Here is a 20,296-nt window from a genome sequence, read left to right on the forward strand (position 1 = left end):
ACTGCAAATGGGATCTTGGCATGTCTCAATTTGCAGCATCCAAACATCAGCAAGCCTCAGCGTCCCCGTGTCGCTGTCAATGACGAATACTGGTTTCCAAAGCCTGGCCTGATGCCTCCCACCCTTTAAAACAACAGACGCCAACAAGCAGTAGGATGTTTTTTCCCCCCTATTTTTTAACTTTCTGCACGTGACAGCTCTTAATTGCGCCCGAACTCGGCCTCGGCATCCCCCGGTCCGCGGCACACTCCATATGGGTCCGGTCCCTGCCGGCACCGAGCACCCCGTTCCACGGAGGCTTCCGGGCCTTCACCAGCTCGTCGGCAGCTCGAGGAGAGCAGGGGAAAAGCCGTGAGGAGCCGCCCGCGGGGCCGGCAGGGGGCCTGCCAGCGGCTCTGCACCGCCGGGACGGCCCGTGCTCCCCGCCAGGGGCTCAGGGACAGCTCCCCGCCTTTCCCGCTCCTGTCCCTGTCCCTCTCCCCGCCCCTGTTCCTGACCCTATTCCCGTTCCTGCCGCGTCCCCATTCCTGTCGCGGTCCCTGGTGCGCATGCGTGGGCGCGGAGGCGTAGGGGGCGGGAGACAGATGCCGCCTGCGCGCGTGCGCGCGCCGCCCGAGCACGCGCGGTTTGGGGCTGCGGGCGGGCGGAAGCGGCGCCGTGGGCTGGGCCGGGCACTCGGGCGGGCCGGAGGGACGGATCGCTGCGGGCTGGAAGTTTCTTCTCGGGCACCGAGTGCACTGAAAAGGAGTTTCTGTTGTTACTACGTCTGTCCTAATACGTCTGAGGTCTTGGTTTTAAAGATCTCGGTTTCTTGCAGCTGACCGTTTGACTCTGAAGCAGTTAGTTCATATCCCGAGAGGATCCGCAGTGTAGTCCAGGCGGCCCGAGGTCTCTCTATTTTCCAGTGGGTTGCTGCTTTCTAGAGCTTGAAATACTGTTGAGATAATGACTGTGTAAGAATCCACTTTCCTCAGGTAACGTTTGATTGTGACCTCTTTTGCATAATGTCAGATTAGTAAATTTTAATCTGAACTAAAGACGATTTTGGTTTGATTTTTTTTGGTCTGTTTGCTTTGGTTTGGGGGTTGTGGGTTGGTTTTTTGGTTTATTTGTTTGTTTTGGTGATTTGTTTTTGGTTTTTTTTTTTTGAGAATTCTAGTTGTACTCTAGTGAAAGTAAGTGCCAGCTGTGTTATGAATAGTAAGAATAGGCTAGGGCTTATTTCCAGAATAAGTGCCTGGAGATCTGCAGCAAGAGCAAGCTGAAGCCTTGCAGCTAAGGAAACCAGATGTCATGCTACTAACTTGGTTTCTCCTATTTTAGTTAGCTGACAGTTCTTATTTTCTCCTCATGATAATTCTCAAGGAAATCATAAGTCACAAGATGAGACTTACAGAAATTCAGATTGCACATTTTGTTCGTTTAGGGCCCTCTTGATTTCACTAAGACTGCTGTCTGACGAAATACTTCTCTTGTTGACTGCAGGTTGAGTTTAAGGTAGTTCTGTGTTGTCAACTCAGTTCAAGGTGTAAATATTCATTTTTATGAGAAAATTTTGCATAAACTATAGTAAGAGTGTATGACTGTCCACACATGTTTGCTTTTAAAATGACACATTACCTACATTGTGATTGTTTTAACTTTTGTACAGTTAGTTTGGGTATCGCACTGACTTGTATTTGTATTTACAGGGGCTTCATATATCGACCATTGTGACTGACCACATCAATGAGATACTGATGCTCGTGGCTGTTCCTTCATTCTTCACAAAACTGTGGTGAGGTTTCCTCCAGAAGTCCACACAGTCATGTGATTTATTCTTTGATTTGGAGAATGAGTTTATCTGTCCTCTACAAGTAGTATCTGCTTTGATAGATGAGGAATCTCTTCATGCCTTTGACTACTACAGTGTCCTTTTCACAAAAAGGCATTAATCCTCTTTATGTCATTTTTGTGTATGACTGAAGTATTTCCTGTTTGTAGAGAAGGGAGTAAACTTTCCAATTTACCTCTCACTTCTTGTGTTTTCTTTGCTTTTGTGCTCCAAAGCTAATTTCTCATTAGTTCTTGAATAAAAGTAGTGTTCTAGAGGAGACTACAGAGGAATAGTCTGTTTCTTGTAGTGAGAACTAGAGTCAGGACTCAATAGTGTATATCTTTGTCTCGAACAAAGGCTTAAATGCTAAGTGGATCTGAGTAATCCAGGCAGAGAGGTGTTAATTACGTGCTATTCTGTGGATTAGATTGATGTATTATGATGATACACCATAAGAGAAGAACAGAACTAACTTTGACTTCCTCCTCAATTAGATTAATTCTGGAGTCAAGGTAGAGAATATTAATATGCTTATTTTTCAGTTTTGTTTTTTGCAGCATTAAGTGCTTGCAGTTTTTTACAGTGGAACTGTGTTGTCTGTAATATTTATATTTTGATTTTTTGCAGTATGCACTAAAAGTGGTAAAGCTTATCTTATTTATAATTTAGGAGGCTAATAGGGACTCATTTTTTGTTTGTATTTTTTTTTCTTCTTTTAAGTGTGTCTTGATGAATTTTACTGAAGAAAACAGCAGAATTACAGTGTTTTAAAGAACTGGACTTGGAAGACATATGTCTTCAAATATATGAAATCTATGATGGGACATCATTCCATTACTAGTGAAATGACTTTTCTTCCAATTTGTTATAATCTGTTAGTTCAGTTAATCTTCACTGAATCGTAGTGATTCTCCTTGCTCAAAAAAATTCTGCAGCTTCTCTATTCAGAATGTACATGGAACAATTCCTGGTTCTGACAGGAGGTCAGCTTGATCCATCTGTCATGGCTAATAAAGTGTTTTTCACTGCTAGAATGTTCTGTTTGCTTTAGACAATTCTAAGGCATGTTGGTACCTTTAGTTTAACATTGTCCTTTTATGACAATGTCTTTGTGTACCGAGTTTACTACCTACAGGTTTTTGTACTGAATTGTTTTAGAAACTTTGTACTGCTTTACTATGTTAATTACCATACAAAATTTGGCTATTTCATGTTGCATAGAGAATCATGGAGGAAGGGGCGAAACAGTGATGAATTGTCTTGATGATAAGAACATATTAGCTTTTTCCATGTAGCTTAGTTTTCTTTTGTTCCTGTCTTTCAGTCATGTTGCACTGGTGTTGATGTCAACAGTTCTGTAGTGTTTGTGGCTGCGTGGTTTTAACTTCACTTGCAACTGTAGCTTTTGGTTTATTAATGATTTTTAGTGTGCGCTGAAGGGTGGTATAACAAAATTTTGAGAGTTTAGATTCTGATGTTTTTCCAAACATAATTTAAGATTTTTTTTAATTAAAGTGAAAGTTAAAAAAGCCTAGAGGAAAAAGAAGGCTTACACATAAAGACTTAAATGGTCAAGTTCTTCCTACCATTCTGTTTTGCAGTGCAAGGCTCAAAAATTGCAGTCTTTAAAAGCCACTGTCTGATTCTATAAGTGCATAGATCTTTGCATTTATGCTTGAGTTTTAAGCATTGAAGTTACCAGGCTCTCAGAGCATGTATCTGGGCTGTGCTGGACTTAAAAGGAAATGCTGATTGTTTTTCCTTTCTGTGGGAACTGATGAAAAGATTGTGAACCTGAAAGCTTTTCAAGTTTCTGTGCATGCAACCCAAACAATACCTAGATGCCTAATTCAAGTCTGTGGGTGTGTGTATTCTCAAGCTACAAATGAGAAGGATGGAGTCAAGTTCTTCAGAAATATAGGAATTTTTCTCTTGCTCCTGGACCTAGAGAAAGAGGGATTCTTTGCAATATTTTGATGGACTAATGTCCTCATTCCAGAAAAAAAAAAAAATAAATGACTGCTTCTTTCTGTCGAAGGTTAATCCTTGTTCAAAGCCATTTCTACTTAGCAATTGTTTTCTGATGTACTGTGGTTTGAGTTTTATGCTTTTGAAATACATGCTACTATTCTGTAGGCAATACAGACAGTTATTGTATTGAGGTAGATTGTTCCACTGTCTGAAATTTAAGGTCTAGAAAATTTGTAGGTAGAATGTCAGGGACAGGCAGAGCAGCGCATAAGAGTTAAACCCATAGCCATCCTCAGTGTTATATTTCACTTAAGCAAGTGAGATATATCATATTGTCATTTGGGGTGTTGACTGGTGGGTTACGTCCTATATACAGTATACAGTCTGTATATCCTTTCTGGTTTCTCATACACTGTACATCCTTTCATACAATTCTTTGTTAAAATCATTAAGCTATTTGGTTACTCCCTCTCTATATTTTTGTCACTTTAATTACTGGAAGGCAAAAGTTACTTGTAGTTCACAGACCTCCTCCTTCACTGTGTGCATGTGCTGTATGTCCTTCCTCTTTTAGAAGTGTCCATGATGCTATCTACTGTTCTTGCAGTCTCTGTTGGTATTGTTTGGTTTTTTTAACTACCCATCCTTATGAATAGCTCTGTTTACACCACTTACAGGCTTTTGTGCAGCAGACTGAGGTTGGAATGATTCTTGTCAGTGTTAAAGTCAGTCTTTTGAGAACAAGAAAGATACTTGACAGACTTATTTTCACTTTTTTGCTCTTCAGAAGAGTTGTGAACACCAAGAACAGCACTAACAATATCTTCACGTAGATTTGGGAAGCCAGTGCCTATCAGTTGATTTTTGAAAATTTACTTCTATGGCTCTTAGAGCTGCATATTCATGTCTTAGTTTTTTAATTCCAGAGAACAAGAATATGGGAGCCTCAACAGTTAGCAGTTAAAACACATGGCCTTAGTTTTATATCTACAGAAGTTTAATATCTGGGAAAAAAACCCATTTGTTTTGTACCTGAATATTAGTTACATAAATAAATTGTAGGAATGTACAGTAAGTAAATAATATGGGCAGGTCCCACTACATCATCCTACATATGGCTTCTTTTTAGAAATTCTCCTTTGTAATTTTGAAGGCACATATGGAATATTTGTCCCATTGAAATAAGTGGCAAAGGCTGTTTTTAAATGAAGGGATAGGAGCTACAGAATTGAGGGTAGTCATCAGAGAGATGAGTTACTAAACCTCAGTTGATTTCTTTGCTTTGTTTTAACAGTGATGTTTGAATTATAACAAAATGTTCTGTGTTGTTAGATATCTTTATGGGGAAGAAAAAAAAACAAACAGAAAAGTCTATTTAATTGCTCAAGTACCGTAAAAGAGAAATAGGGAAAAAAAAAAGTGTTAATCTGTTATGTTGTATATCTCCCTAGCTCATTATACTGTTGCTGGGTGAAGATCAATATTGCTGATTAACTTTGAAGTTGATTCTTTCTAGGTGGAATAGATCAGCTTCTCAGCCTGCTGGAATAAAGTGTGAAGTGAATACTTTGAACTAAAAAGCTGTGTAAATCTTCTAGTTGCTCTTTTCACTAGAGGCTTGGAATCCTGGTAAGCTAATGACAATGCTCTCCTGGTTGGTGTTTGAAAACATACAGATAAAGGCATCATTTTTAGCCTCAGTGACATTTCACAGAAATTGCAACTCCTAATACCTCACTAGTTAAAGCAATCAACAGAGACAGAACAGCATGTGCCCCTCTGTAGCAGGCTGTGACCTCTCCTTCAGCTCAAGTACAAATTGAAACCTGTCTGGTTTTGTACCTCCCAGCTTTGTGCTGTCCTAGGTTGACACTGGCTGTAAGCTGTGCCCACCAAAGCCTCAGGAGGACAGGGGAGAGAAAATACAACTAAATTTTGTGGGATGAGACAGGGAGATCACTCACCAATTACAACTATGGGCAAAAGAGACTCAAACAATCTAGTTTAACTTATTGTTGATCAAATCAGGATAGGATAATGAGAAATAAGAAAAAAATCTAAAACCACCTTTCCCCCACCTCTCCCATCTTCTGGGCTTAGCTCCACTCCCAACTACTCTACCTCCTTCCCCTGAGAAACACAGGGGACAGAGAATGGGGGTTGTGGTCCATTCATCTCTGCCACTCCTTCCTCCTCATGTAAATTGGAAGCTAGGAAAAAACAAAAACCAGTCATCCTATGTATAGTCATTTTGACTGAGAGATCCTTGAGCCGAAGTATTTTATTTCATGGAATGCTCATTTAGTGACTGTGACTTCTTGCTAATATCTGTTAGAAGGGGAGTTTCCTGGAAAATGGAGAAGAAAGGAAGATCATTCACAACTAGAGAAATAGTCATGAGTAAATAGTGAAGTCTCATATCTTTAGATACTGTTTTTTCTGAAGAATAAGGTATTTTTTTAAAGAATATCTATAATGTTGCCATCAGCAGCTATATGAATGGACTCATTTCTAACTTATGATCTTTTCATTTTGCAATGGTTTCCCAATTCCATTTATTATAACTGAATATTTTGTAAGAATTCAGTCTGCCTAGCACTGAAAAAGCACTTTTGAACTGAATTTGAAATGTATTTTTAGCTTTTATTGAGTAGAATACCCAGGTTTTATGTCCATTTAAAGGACAGGAAATATTTTTTTTCCTGTTCTTCACTGTCATATAAAACTGTCATTGCTAAAACTCTGTCTGAAATTAGGACTGTGGTTATGATACTGCCAGCTGAGTTTTAGAAAACAGGTAGCATTTTTTCTTAGTTTATTAAAATGTACTTAAAACAGAAGACTGATAATGCTGTGGCTTTTATGTAGATACCCACTTGAAATAAAAATTGTACGGCAAAAAAGCAAAGATAACCCAAGAAGAATGAGATGACCATGTAATTAGAAAATATAGCAATAGCTACTTATTGCTACATCGCTTCTTTCTGTTTCTCATATGTGTAACTTCACTGTAATAGACTATTCTTCCTATCCCCCATTCTCAGCATTATAACACTATCACCAAAAATTTACTTCATTGACTTTCAGCACAGTGAGTAAGCAGTAGTCCACACAGTTGCACATTTTCTAGCTTTTTCCCAGTGTGTTCCATGTTTAGCAACTGTAGATGCCCATCTTATATTCTTTATTATTTTTTCATTACTGGAAAATTGATGAAAATTTTTAAATCTGTACATAAGTTTTTATTTTTTTCATTATAAGTTGATAGACATTTTATTTTCATGTAGTCAAATTTTCTTATAGGGAAACAACTGAATATAGAGACTTCTTATCCATGACCTTATGAGGAAGGAGAAGTCTCTTCTTGGTTTTTATCTGCATTTCTGTACATAAAATATTAACATTGTTTACATTGCCCTTTTCATTTATATGTAAAGCAATATTTTCTTGCCACTTATGGTGTTTTGGAATGCTTGAAAAATCAAGTAATTTGGATGACTGTCTATTGCCAAGGAAGTGTTACTTTCTTCTTGCCATTTATGGTACTAAGAGACGTGACCAATCCCTCTGAAGATTCTTAGTCTTACATAATTAAACTTTCCTGTTGTGAAATAGATAAATATTCCCCTTCTGAGTAAACTGCAACCTCTAGTAATTTTTGATTTGAACAAGATGAGTATCTTCAGGACTCTCTATAATTTTTTAAGATAAAGGAGCTATGCCTGTTCAGTTGCTGAAGATCATGAAAGAACAGTCTGAGACTCCACTACCAAGCCATTTGCAAAAGGAGGATTTGAAACACTTGCAAGAAGGCTCTGATCATACCAACAAATATATTCAGGTAACTGACTAGTAAAAAAATTTTGTCCTACTTTGAAATAGCTCCTGTTATATTTACAAGGCACCTCGATATTCCAGCTCAGCTGGAGAGATTCTGCAGCTCTGTGACTTTGTGTTCATCTGTTGCATATCTTAAAGCAATGGAGAATTATGACCTTGTTGAACTTCATTACCTGTTGCTAATGCCTTCATTGTTTCACAGTCCTGCCCCTTTCTGTGACTTTATCAAACTGAAATTTTATAAGAGGTTTTATTTTCATAGTTTATAAACTATGGACCTATTTAAAACCACAATAATATGCAGAATGCTGTGCTGAAAATGGATGGGTTGTGGCAGGTCAAGTGGTACTTTTTTTAAAACCAATATTAATAAGCACCCCCATCCTGTTAGATATCAGATTTCGGAGTAATAATTTCTAAAGCAGTTCTCCCTTTGTATGGAGCAATGCAGTTTTATGAGAAGAATTTGTAGCAACTACCACCATCAAGATACAATTGGGTTTTTTATCACTACCAGGTGTTCACTTACATTTTGCAATAACCCCAAATATATTTCAGATTGGAAGTACAATGCTGCTATACTAGTGAAAAGCAGAAATATTTTGTTCTTACCTAAAACATGTATTCTCTGTAAAATGCAGTGTCAATTCTTTAGGGTGTTCTTTTTTATCCTGTTTAACTTTTTTTTTTCCTGTGGCTCTTTTTAGTCATCCCTGATGCTTAAGTGTCAGGAAATAGCATTAATTGAGGCTTGCTTTCAGACTGTTACCAAAAAACAAGGAAAAAGAAATTAAAGCAAGATAACTGTAGAAAACTTTGAGTGTCTTGAATCCTTAAAAAATGGCACAAACACTTTAAAAATATAAGCTGAAATGGTTTAATGTTTTTCTGTATCCAGAAAAACATTTTTATTTCCCCAGCTCTATAGTCCCAGTTCCAGCTCTAGTGCTTATCTGACCTTGTGTTTGAGTCCACTAATGAGAAATAAACTGAAGAAGACTATCCGTATAGTCTATATACGGATTCTAATGAGAAATAAACTATAGAAGACTATCCGTATGGAGTGAGAGAGGATAGTTTGCTGCTCTCACTCTCTGCACTGGATCATTGTGGTGTTGAAGAGATGCCAGGAGTACTGCACTTAGGTATAGCAAAGGAACAAAACTACCCCTTTTGGAAGCAGGCAGCAGTTGAGTGTAATGGGAGGTGATTTGGTTCAGAATGATCGAGCCTCCTTTAGGTCTTGTAAAGGAACGAAAGGAAACATCAATAACCAATGCTGCTAGCAAACAGGGTTTTATTCCTCAGGGTGTAGTTTCCTGTCCCTGTTCACTTGGAGGATATATAGGGTTTCCTGCTTTGAAGAGCTATGTCTGCAAGCAGCCCTGACATGGAAGAACATGGATTCTTATTCAGAAGGAAATGGTGAAGGAGACAAAAAGGAATTATAAATTAGAAAATGTTTCTGCCAAAATAAATGTTTCCATTAGGAAAGCAGAGCAATTATTAGCAGACTATGATTTAAAACATATATACAGTGCTATAACTGATGGCTGAAAGGAAAAGTGTGTAGAATGTCTTTCTTAGACTTCTGCCTTATGTTAAGAGAACATGCTACTGCTGACATGGATTAGTAGGTGACTAAAACAGCTTGGCATAAAAACAGTGCAGCTGCAGAGCTGATAAAACTGGTGCTAATGCAGCATTAAATATGTAGGAAAATCCACTTCTGCAGTCTGAGCTTGAAGTAAGCCTTAGAATACACTGATGTTAGGTTGTCTTAATGGCACAGCACACTCACTCTAGACTGCCAAAATAAGGATCAGATCCTGCTTTGACAAAGGAGGAAGGGCAGATGAGGATTTTTATGAAGCGTGTTCTGAGAAAAAAGCAACAAAAAACATTTGAGATGCTTCTTTCTGACTTGTGTGCCTCAGTCCTGTCATTCTTCTGAAACTTTTTTTCTTCCTGACATCCCTCTGAGAAATGCAGATTTTAAATTTGTGGAACAACAGCACAAGCAATGTTCATACATCCTCAGACATCATGTCTGTTAACTAAACGTGATGCCTTCTCTCATTCGTTCATCATCCCCTGGATTTTGCTGTGACAAAGCTGAAAATCAGCTACCAAATCAGCTATGGGAGCAGACTGAGGGGTGAGGCCTGACAAGGAAGGAGACAGAGTCACTAGAGGAATTGCACATAGTCAGTTTGAGAGTGAGTCTAGTAGCATATGGAATGTGGAGGGTTTTGAAAGAAGTTTGCTTATGAACTCAATAAACAGTGCAGGATTTGTGGGGGAAGAGTCAATTTGAGCAAGTTTTACAAAGGTAGTTTTTGTTTAATTTTGGAGCCCAAGTGTTTTGGGCACGTGGAGAAAGCAGTGGGTAAAAGTAGTATGTCTGCTGAGGAATATAACTAAAGCATAGGTGTTTGGGATACAAAGGAAAGTGTTGGGGCCAGACTATTATAGCAAAGAATGTGGTCCAGAATTTGAAAACTCTTTGGAATATACTGGGATGTAAAAGGAAAAACAAAAAGCAAAAATAGTCAGAAAGCACTTGCTATCTCATCACTGTATTCTGTTTGTAAATAGCATGCTGGTATGGATTGAAATTTCCTAGTAAGAAGAAAAAAAAAAAAGATATAAACGTCAAGTGTTCCTGAGGTGACTGTTTCATTGAAAAGACATTATTAGATGAAAAAAAATTTCTAGTCTTTTATTTACCCGAGTACAGTTCAAGAGAATCTCAGCAAGAACAATTACATATATTAGTTGAAATTTTAATCAAAGTTGTAATTTTGAAACCAAGTGACAAACCTTTCTGTTTTTAACAGGTTAGCTTCTGCTTTTCACAGAGAAGACTGATGAGTTTTGTAAGGAGCCTTAAGTGTCAAATTATTTTAAAAATCAGCATCTGCAAAATAATATTGAGGTTTTGTGGAGTCTTAGTATTTCTTTATAAAACTGATAGTAAAATGTTGTTGAATTTGATTTAATTTCCTCCTCAATTAGCATGTTGTATAAAAAAATTTTACTCTGAAATGCCTCTACAGTAAAAACTCACTGCTGCATATTTTATCTTGATTTGGTTTAGTCTTAGTTCACAATATTTTATTTTATTTTTGCTTTTTAGGGAATAGTTGTTCTTTCCTACCCATTAACAAAACTCGGAGATGGGACAGACTTTTTCAAGATTGTTCTTCAAGGTACTACATTTAAGTATACATTTTAAATTTATGGTATTACATCAATAGCACCTGCTCTTGTGTTCAGTAAAATGTTATATTTAAAATGTTCTCTGAAAGTGTTTATTTCCTACAAAAAAAGCTTATCTTAAACTTAACCAACTAAAGTAATGGAAACAACGCAGTCTTTATATTTTAGTAGACTTCTTGTTGCATAATCTTTTAAAACACTTTCCTGGAAATGTATTAGCTATATATGCAGCTTTAGTTGTGTATTTTCAAACTGCTTATCATAAAGAAGGACTGAGAAAATTGCACACATAATAGTTAGCATGCAATATACATAGCATATACTATGTAAGTGAATGTTTAATATAGGTCATTATGTTGATTAGCAGCAAAATAGTTGTGTTTCATTCTGTTTTAATATAAACAGTTAAAAAAATTGAACTTCACCTGATTACTCAAGTATTTGAATATCAGTAGATATCCTAGAGCCTTGAAAGATCTAAGTTTTTCATCATGTAATAAATATACTAAAAATAATATGTTCCTTTTAAGTCTAAAGCTCATGCCCCCTCCAGCCAGGAAGGTGGAGAGTGTCATTTCTCAGGTGTCTGTTGGATTCAAGGAACTTTGCATTTCCTGCCTTTTCATACTCAGCTTACTCCTTACAGTGGTTAGAAAATCATCAGTTGCTCCCTCTGAGTCTCCTGATTCCTGTGACTGAGCATCAGGCTCAGATCTGCCTCGGGGTGCAGATCCTGCCTGGTGATACTGCTTGTGACCTGTGTTAGCAGAGGTGAATGAAGTTGATGGGACCTGAGTCCCTGCTGGCTTCACGGTTCTCTGAGGGTTGCTAAACCTCCCTGAATGTTGCTAATTTCATGTGACTCTTCAGGAGGGGGGAAGAGTTTCTGCACATACTCCACGACCTGGAAATATAAGTTTGCACATCTAAATCATTAAGGTTGTTTCTGAAACAGTGAGAGGTAGAAAACTCTTTAAAGTAACAACGTAATTTCTGCTTCAGTCCTTCTGGAAGGCTATTAATTGATATGTCAACGTCCTGGAATATCTTCAGTTTATAAGTTCTGCGATAGGGTCTGTTTTAATGTGAAAAATCAAATGTGACTGAGTAGTATTTCCTCTCTAACAATATACGCTCAGTTGTCCAAGTGGAAATCTTTGTCATTTGTATGTAATGTGCACTAGTGTACAACATGTGCACATTTTAAATGATCCTCTTATGAAAACTATTCTGAACAGTATACCTATAGTTATCACATAAAAGCAGTTTTATAACTATTTGAAAAGATTTTCTATTTGTAGATTAATTGAAATGAAAAAGTGTTAGACTCTGTAGATTAACTTGTTTCCCATCGCTTCCCATTGCTGTTTTGTTTTGGAGAAGGTATGGTGATTGGAATCACTTCTGCTTTTTTCACTCTAGGTGTGGATGACTTGTGTTCCCGGATCAACAGCATCAATATTTTAATATATGGAAAAATGGCAGAGGATTGTGCGAAAGTTACACGCCATGGGGTAACAATAACCAAAAAAACCCATATTATTGTTTTAGGAATTGTTTTTCACAGCTGTATGTTGACATCTTGTCATTGTCTGTCTGTCACTAAAATTAGAAATAGTCTGTTCAGTCCCTTCAAATCTATAAATATGAACTAGAGAAAAAATTTGCTTATGAAAATTCTTTCTAACAGTAATATTGAAATAAAGCAAGTCTTTTTGTCCGTACCTTTTACCTAACAAGTAAAGGATCATGAATACAGATAATAGGGAAGTCATCCGTTTATATTCATATTTTGAATGTTCTACCATTTGATAAGATAGATTTTAGAATTTAATTGATTTAAAAGACAATTACACTGAAACCTTTTTTTTTTTTTTTAGAAAAAAGAAATAAATTCAAAACTATGCATACAGTTTTCTTCACTGGCTGGTGTTGTCCTTTGTCAGGAATAAAAGTTTGGTTTGATTAGCTCCAGGATAAAGGACTTCACACTAAATCGTAGAGTAGTTTGGACTGGAAGGCACCTTTAAAGATCATCCAGTTGCAACCCCCCCTGCCATGGGCAGGGACATCATTCACTACACTGGATTACTTCAAAGCCCCATCCAACCTAATTTTGAGCACTTCCAATGATGGGACATCCACAACTTCTCTGGACAAATTGCAGTCTATACAGATTTCTCAGTTCCATGGAATTTTGATAGTGAAGCCAGGAAGGGAGGTTCCTGAACTAATTTGCTAAATATACAAGCTTCAGAATCTTTTTACATTCAAAGAACAAATCAGTTTTGTCCCAATTAAAAATACAAATCTCAAACAAGGCACTAAGCAGCAGATAGAAGATAAAAAGATCAGTGCCAAAGAGCTGAGTAGGAAACCACAACCCACAGGCAACACCCCTTAGGTGGCCAGAGTGCACTAAAACCAGAGTTTGTTCTTCCACAGTGAACTGAACCTTCATGGTGCTTTCCACATGTCTCAAATGATCTTTTAAATTTGGAAGAACCTGAACATGAGGAAACAATGATTTCTGAAACTAGCAGAGTTGCAGTTCAGCAATTATGGACTAGATTTAATTTTAAAACACTACCAATTTTCAGCTGTTAAAAAGTTACTTTAGAGAAGTCCAGTACTTTCTGTTATTTGCTTGCAATTTCAAATTTTAGTGTTTTTTTAATTTCCATATTGTTCTTGGCATACTGTAACAACTTCAGCTAAGTAGCCTAGCGAGAGGAGCAGGCTATTTCCAAGAATGTGAATAACCGTGTTGTCTCCTGAGAGTCTTCTCATTCTGTAACAGAATAACCATCAGGGAAAATATTGTTCTTCCTGTATTTCACACTTTTTGAATGAGGGAAGTAAGATTTCTTTTTGCTGTTTAAAGATGTTGGTTGAATCTGATAGTTTACCTATATATGTAATGTAATACTCTTCTGTTGAAAACCCACCAATTTATGTAAATACCTTTGATTCCCAAGCCAATTATAAGAACTTCTTAGCTAAAGATGAAATGGAAACTAATTGATATTGTAAACTAATGCAACATTAAATTTCAAAGCACTATGCAATATTACAAAAATTTTTTGCATGTTTAGAAACTGTAAGTCACAACCTGTTAAAATTGACTGTGAATTTGTAACAAATCTGAGAATATACCTGTTCTTTCTCCTAGTATAACTAGATTTTGAGGTTTGTGCTGTCTTTTTTTCCTCATGGAAATTGCACAGTCCTTTGAAAGGTTTTGGGGTTTTTTTTATGTCATGATACATATGGCATATGTATTACGTGCAAGTAATCAGTAGTGATTAATTCACAAAAAAGTTTCCATTTATTATCAGCCTGTATACAGGCTGAGTCTATGTAATTCTGAAGTTCCTTCTGACACAGGAGAACAGGACAAGTCAAGTCAACTGTACAGAACTTCACTCCTGACTCAGCAACCAAGTCCCAGAATCTTGTGCAGCCTGCAATCTAATAAAATGCTGAAGTGGGAATAATAGCAAGGCGTAGCTTTTTAGCTGAGGGCTGATTTTACTGTTGAAGGAACATACTGGGTAGCATCAGCAACAGTGAAAGGAAAGACACATACAAAAGAGTTTCCTAAAGCTTGTGTTTTTGTATCTGGAAAGAATGAAAAAACTTTCATATATGTTCGTAGGGTGGTGTCTTCAGAGATTCAAGGCATACTGAGTTATGGAATTGTTCTGACACATTTTAACTTAGCTCTGAGTGTAGCTTACTTCTAGGTGACTTCCTAGTACTTTTTAGACAAAATATACATTGTATTCCCATTTATGATACTACCTAAAAATCACCATGCCCTACAGAGTTTCATTGTGTATTAAACTGTCTGATTAGGCTTACATTTTCTGCAGAAATTTTTTCCCCTATGTTTTAATAACTAAATATATCACTGTCACTTGATCTAGCAGCCTTTCTTTTTCTTGCATGAAACATTAAGGTTTTGGATCTTAAATCATTTAGAGAAGCATTGTCAGATTGCTGAAATAGCAAAAAAAGAACCGTCATAGGACAGTATTTGGCTAAAACTGTCAACTTTAATCAAAAAGCACTTTTATTTGTTGTAATCAAATAAACACATGAACGAAAGTAATTCAGTAAAAGTTTATGGAAGTGCTTTTGGTAGAAGCTTGAATAGAAACAGAATCCAAGTCTAATATGTTTATCAGAGTGGATCACACTGGTACAGACCTGCTGTACAGTTCTTATAGCAAGGAAACTGACTGTAAAGGAATTTTACATTGTATCAGATACCTTTTTTTAATCACATCTGATTTCCTAAATGTATTTTATGTGTTTTCTATCTTCTCCTGCTTTTTCTTTTTTATTTGGTGAGGCTGCTGCTAAAAAAGTGCGTTGCTGCTGGGACTTGAATCACGTACCTTTTAAATCCTCCTTTTCTTGTTCACTTTGTGGTGTCTGAGGAACTTTATACTGAAGTGAATTTTATACTAAAGTGAAAGTGCAGTTATAATTGCTTGATGTGCCAGAATCTCAGAAGTTATGCCAGAGAAGTTTATAATGTCTCTTTTGCTACCAGAAACCTACCTATTGATTGACCCACCTATTTGACCCTTAAAGAAGAAATTGGAAGATGTTGGTCCAAACAAAACAGAAAATATTTACAAGGAGAGTTTTTTCAAAGTGCAACTGTAACTCAGTGAGAAAGAAGCTCCAAGAAAAAAGGGTTTTGTCACTGCTGATTCAATGTGTGATTTCTTTTCTACCTTAGTTAAGCTTAAACAGAAAGGAGTCAGTCTTCAGTGTATTCAAAGAGAAATGATTCTTTTGCTTTATTCAGTGTGAATCTTCCCCTCTAGGCCTTGTCAGAAATAGCACTCAGTCACAGTAGCATCAAAAGTGCAAAAATTTTAGCAGAATTTGAAAAGAAAAAAGCTTGCTGGCATTGGTTGAAAATATAAATTCCATGGGTAGAAGAACCAAATTAGTTTTTACAATTTGTTTGGTATTTTTGTTTCTTCAGTGTCGTGAGACTTTAGGGTGAGATTTCACATCACATACATTTAAAATAGAGCATATGATACAGTCTGTGTAATTTTCTGTATATTATCCTGTCCCCATAGGACACCTTCATAGTTGCAGGATTTAAGGTGATAAAATCGCCTACAGCGAGAGAGGATGGTAGACATGGTTGTCACCTGGAGGTGTCTGAAGAAGACGGATCAGCCATTTACGTACGTGGGTACCCGATTTTTTTTTTATCCCCCCCCCCCCCAAAATACTAACATTAACATTTTGCTCTATAGTAGAGAAAACATAAAATCTATTAGAAACTAAAGTGCTACAGATCTTTTTACCTTGTTCATCAGGAAACGTGTGTGTGTGTGCATGCAGTTTTATAATAACACTAACCAAATTATTTCCCACTCAGCTACTTGTTGAGTGCAGAAATTTGGCTTTAGTTGGCTTTAGATAGATTCCCTAGAGCTGCTTAAATCACTGTTGGGCATAACACATTTCAGTAATGCAGACAAGGTAGAGGGTGCAAGAGTGGTTTCAGGTCTGTAATTTTTAGTTTTCTCAGGACTATGGGTTTGTACTGCTTTGACTCACATCATTAATTGTTGCCTTTGAAATACATGAATTCCTAAATTCTAAATTTTTAAAAGAGAATTTCACTCTTTTTGCCTGAGTAAAATATTCATTCTTTTATACTATTCTCACATTATTGATGTTCATTTTTATCTGTATAGTTGTTGTCTAATTAAATTTTAAGAATTTTTTTTTTTGTATTTCAGAAAGGCATTTTTATTTCAGAATGTACCTCTGTATAAAATTAAAGCTTGACACACAGCTCAGTTAGAAACTAAATGATTTAAAATGGTAGTGCAGACTGTTTCATGAAATTATCTGTTGATAGTGATTAAACATAGGTAAAAAGAGTATATTTCATTGAAGATAATAGATAGCAAAACTGTGACCTGAATCTGAACAGGTGTATCTAGACTAAAAGTACCTAAATTTTAGGAAATACAGGAGGCATTCGATTGAGCAAGACCCCAGGACATACAGTCTAATCCCAAGGACTATGAGCCACTCACTGAATGCCTGGGTTGTGCTGAGGAGATGTCTGTCTCATCATTGACCACAGAATGGAGCTTGTGGCACTTAATTTACTGACACACTTGTTGGATGCTTAACATTAATACCAACGATCAGACTTTTTGTGTGCTTCACATTCTCAGTTGTGACTTTTGCCTCACCTGTTTAAAACAAAAAAAATGAAAGTAAAATTAGCTTCAGGAATGCAGCTGAGGGTGGAGAGCAAAACCTCCCTAGCAGGAGTCTGCACTCCTGGGACAACGCACAGCTGAGACATGGGACCCTGTGTCCAGCAGACAGGTTGTGGTGTAGCGTTGGGATGGTAGCTGAGCCCTGTGTTTCTCAGAGTGAGTGGGTTTGTCAAGTCACCAGGATTAGTTCTGTAAAAGACCTTACACTGACCATAAATCTGGCTTATAAGTATGGCTCGAAAAGCTTAGAAACTATCTTTAAATAGAATTTATCCCATTCTGATGAATTTGCTTTGCCTTTTTTTTTTTTATTTTTTTTTCCCTGAAAGGAGAGTTAACAAGTCACTGAGAGAGTTCTGCTCTAAGCACTGACATGTACAAAACTTAAACCCATTTACATTCTATGTTAAGCAAGTACAGTTTTAAATTTGTGGCCTACAACTTGCAAATGCTATTCTGCTAATGTGACCTAACTTATATTCAACTCATACAATGTATGTATTATTTTGAAGTACCTTTTGTCTACTGTTGTAACAGCAGTAAATATTTTTTTCTTCTATGGATAAAATTTTACTAGATTCAGAGGTGATTCATATGGCAAAATTGTCTATAGGGCTGTTTTGTATTTGCTTATAGTGTTATATTTGCTTTAGAGTTATCAAATGTTGTTATATTTGCAGTGCCTTCAATTTTGTAATCAGATTTACACTAAACCAAGAACAGCTACTGCTTCAGAAACTGCATTTGTGGTGAGTTTATATTTGGGATGTTTTTAAATCACATGAGACTAACTATGTAAATAAGAATGTGTGGAATTCATTTTTGTTCCTGTTTAATTTACTTCCATGCTCTTATCCCTGCGGTCACTTGTTTTGCTTTTAATTTTGCAAATAATATACCTGAAATACAAAATAAAATATGAAAAAGTAGTACATTTTCTATACTCGAGTTCCCATGTCGATCTCCAAACAGACTGCATGTTGGTAACTATTGTTCTAAATAAGACTGTATGCTTGTGCTTTTAAAAAAGGAAATAAGGATCTTCCTTTGATTTAAAATCAGACTTCAGGTACTGATCTTAAAATTTGTTTTGATTACTTTTTGGAACAAGCCTTTATGTGTCTAAATTAAAAATCTACAGGAAATATTAAAGGCATAGAAATTGGTTTATGAAATTTTTTTGGTCCTTATCATGACGTTAAAGATTCAGTACTAATGATGATACAGCTTGTTTTCAATGTTAATTTTTTTAAGAGTTGCATTTTTTTCCCTCAGTATAGTAGTTGAAAACCATAGTTATCAATCACTTTGCCAGAACTTACATGCTTTAAAAGAGTATAACCAGCATGTATTACAACCTTAAGACAGAGGAGAATAGTCCTTAAACAGTAGAAACTAGTCCTTAATGTCTTTAATTCTCCAACAATTGTGCTATTTTAATTGGAAGATATGCACAGTGGCTGTGAGAGGTAAACCCTCTCCCAGCCCAAGACAATGATTCTGTGTGGTGACACTGCCAATAAGAAATACAAAATTATTTATGTATGTGCTTTAAAAAGCCTTTTCAATGGACATGTTAAAATGGATCAGTAGAAAATTGTCTTTTATTGTTCTTAATTATAATGACTTTTACTCACCTTCATATATTGAAACTTACTTGAACTAACTGGTTGATTGATTGTAAGGAAGATGCAACCACAAAAAGTAATTAAATGTCTTATGTGCTTTCTGAATCTAAAGTGAATAAATATAAAGAAATAGGTAATATTTTTTTAAGATGAAATAGACATGTCTAAGGATGAATGATGTTAAAAGACAAAATTCTGTGTGAATGTTTGAATAATTTTTCTTCTGTTTCCTCATTTTCTCACGCCTTTCCAGTCTATTGCTCCAAAATATGTGTATACTCCCCTGAATCAACTTAAAGATGGAACTATAGTGAATTTGTATGGCGTTGTGAAATTCTTCAAGCCTCCATATGTTAGCAAAGGCACTGGTATGTACTATATACAAGAGATTTTAAATCTCTTACTATGTTCATTAAAATACAACCAGAACAACAAATCCACATAATCTTTTGGCCATGGTTCTCAGCTAATATCAAGGAAACAGAACGACAAATAGTTAAGGGATATCTGAGTCAGTTTAGGCAGAGTGGTGGAGATAGCAAATGAAGAAAGTATTAAGCTAGTACTATCAGAGCAAAACAGGGAAAAGGACCTGTAAAAAAAAAAAATTACAAAAACCCTGCACCTGTCCTTGTAGGAAAGGATTCTTGTGTAGCTGTGTGCAATTTTTCCTTGAGGTTTTGACAAGAAGTGTTATGATGTGCTACAAATATAGCAGTATATTCGTTACTTGTAAAGTTGTGGAATAACTGAATATTTTTTTCCTATCAGGTGAACACATTACTTATTGTGCTAGTTTTGCTAGAAGATTGTGCCCTTTCACTAGGTGCTCAGTAAGTACACAGCTAGGTGACATCACTGCTGAATTTGGATAAGCAGTAGAATTTCGTACTTAATTCAGAATTAATCAAAATATTTTTTGCTTATTATAAAGTTACTGTGCATTTTGAAGTTGTTTTTTTCCCCCCTTCTGAATGTAATTCTAATAAAACAAAAAAAAAACAGATTATGGTGGTGATTTTTGATTTTTATGATCTTAATTACACATGCAGGTCTCTTAAATAATGTCACTAGCTGTGAATTTAGCTTCTAAATACAGAAATTTTAGAACTGAGAACCAAGAGTTAGTGGCTTGTCTGCAAAGCCTTTTGCGAACAGATCTGTTTGATCTTGTTCAAAACCTGCCAGCAACAGTCTGAAGGTGATGTGCTCAAGGCAGAGAGAGCACAACGCTTGCTCCACCTGCAGTGGAGGTTTGCTACAGTTAGGTAGCTTAAAACAGCTAAAAGCTGCACAAACATGGTGGCACAGCTGAAAAAAGTTCCAGTCCCAGCTAAGGTTCAACTAATGGCTTCACTTTTTGAAGACCAAGCAATCTTCAGCCTTAGTTTGAATCAACTTAGTGTTTGAGTGGGAGGAACATCTGGGGAGTCTGTGCAGATTTGTGTCTGCCAGCTTCAGTATGTTCAGCTGAACTCTGCTGAACTCAGTATACTCTGCGCTGTGGGCATGCTTAATTACTTCCTTTTGGGGCATATAGTATT

General features: G+C 36.5%; 1 protein-coding gene across 2 annotated transcripts in view; it reads left to right on the plus strand.

Annotated features, from left to right (window-relative positions):
* Positions 1–659: 659 nt before the first annotated feature.
* Positions 660–20,296, plus strand: part of POT1 (protection of telomeres 1) — a 66,133-nt gene continuing 46,496 nt past the window's right edge. Inside the window, exons 1-9 of one of the 2 annotated variants that reach the window (XM_039383589.1) lie at positions 660–974; positions 1,692–1,777; positions 5,304–5,416; positions 7,495–7,628; positions 10,767–10,839; positions 12,272–12,363; positions 15,955–16,065; positions 17,805–17,873; positions 19,006–19,120. In XM_039383589.1, coding sequence (XP_039239523.1) covers positions 7,506–7,628; positions 10,767–10,839; positions 12,272–12,363; positions 15,955–16,065; positions 17,805–17,873; positions 19,006–19,120 — 583 coding nt within the window. In that variant the 5' untranslated portion in view covers positions 660–974; positions 1,692–1,777; positions 5,304–5,416; positions 7,495–7,505. The remainder of the gene's footprint in view (positions 975–1,691; positions 1,778–5,303; positions 5,417–7,494; positions 7,629–10,766; positions 10,840–12,271; positions 12,364–15,954; positions 16,066–17,804; positions 17,874–19,005; positions 19,121–20,296) is intronic. The other variant, XM_039383587.1, reaches the window with a different exon arrangement.

Source organism: Pipra filicauda, unplaced genomic scaffold (assembly GCF_003945595.2).
Source record: "Pipra filicauda isolate LSUMZ 115617 unplaced genomic scaffold, ASM394559v2 scaffold113_size4260070_pilon, whole genome shotgun sequence".
Taxonomy (NCBI): Eukaryota; Metazoa; Chordata; class Aves; order Passeriformes; family Pipridae; genus Pipra; species Pipra filicauda.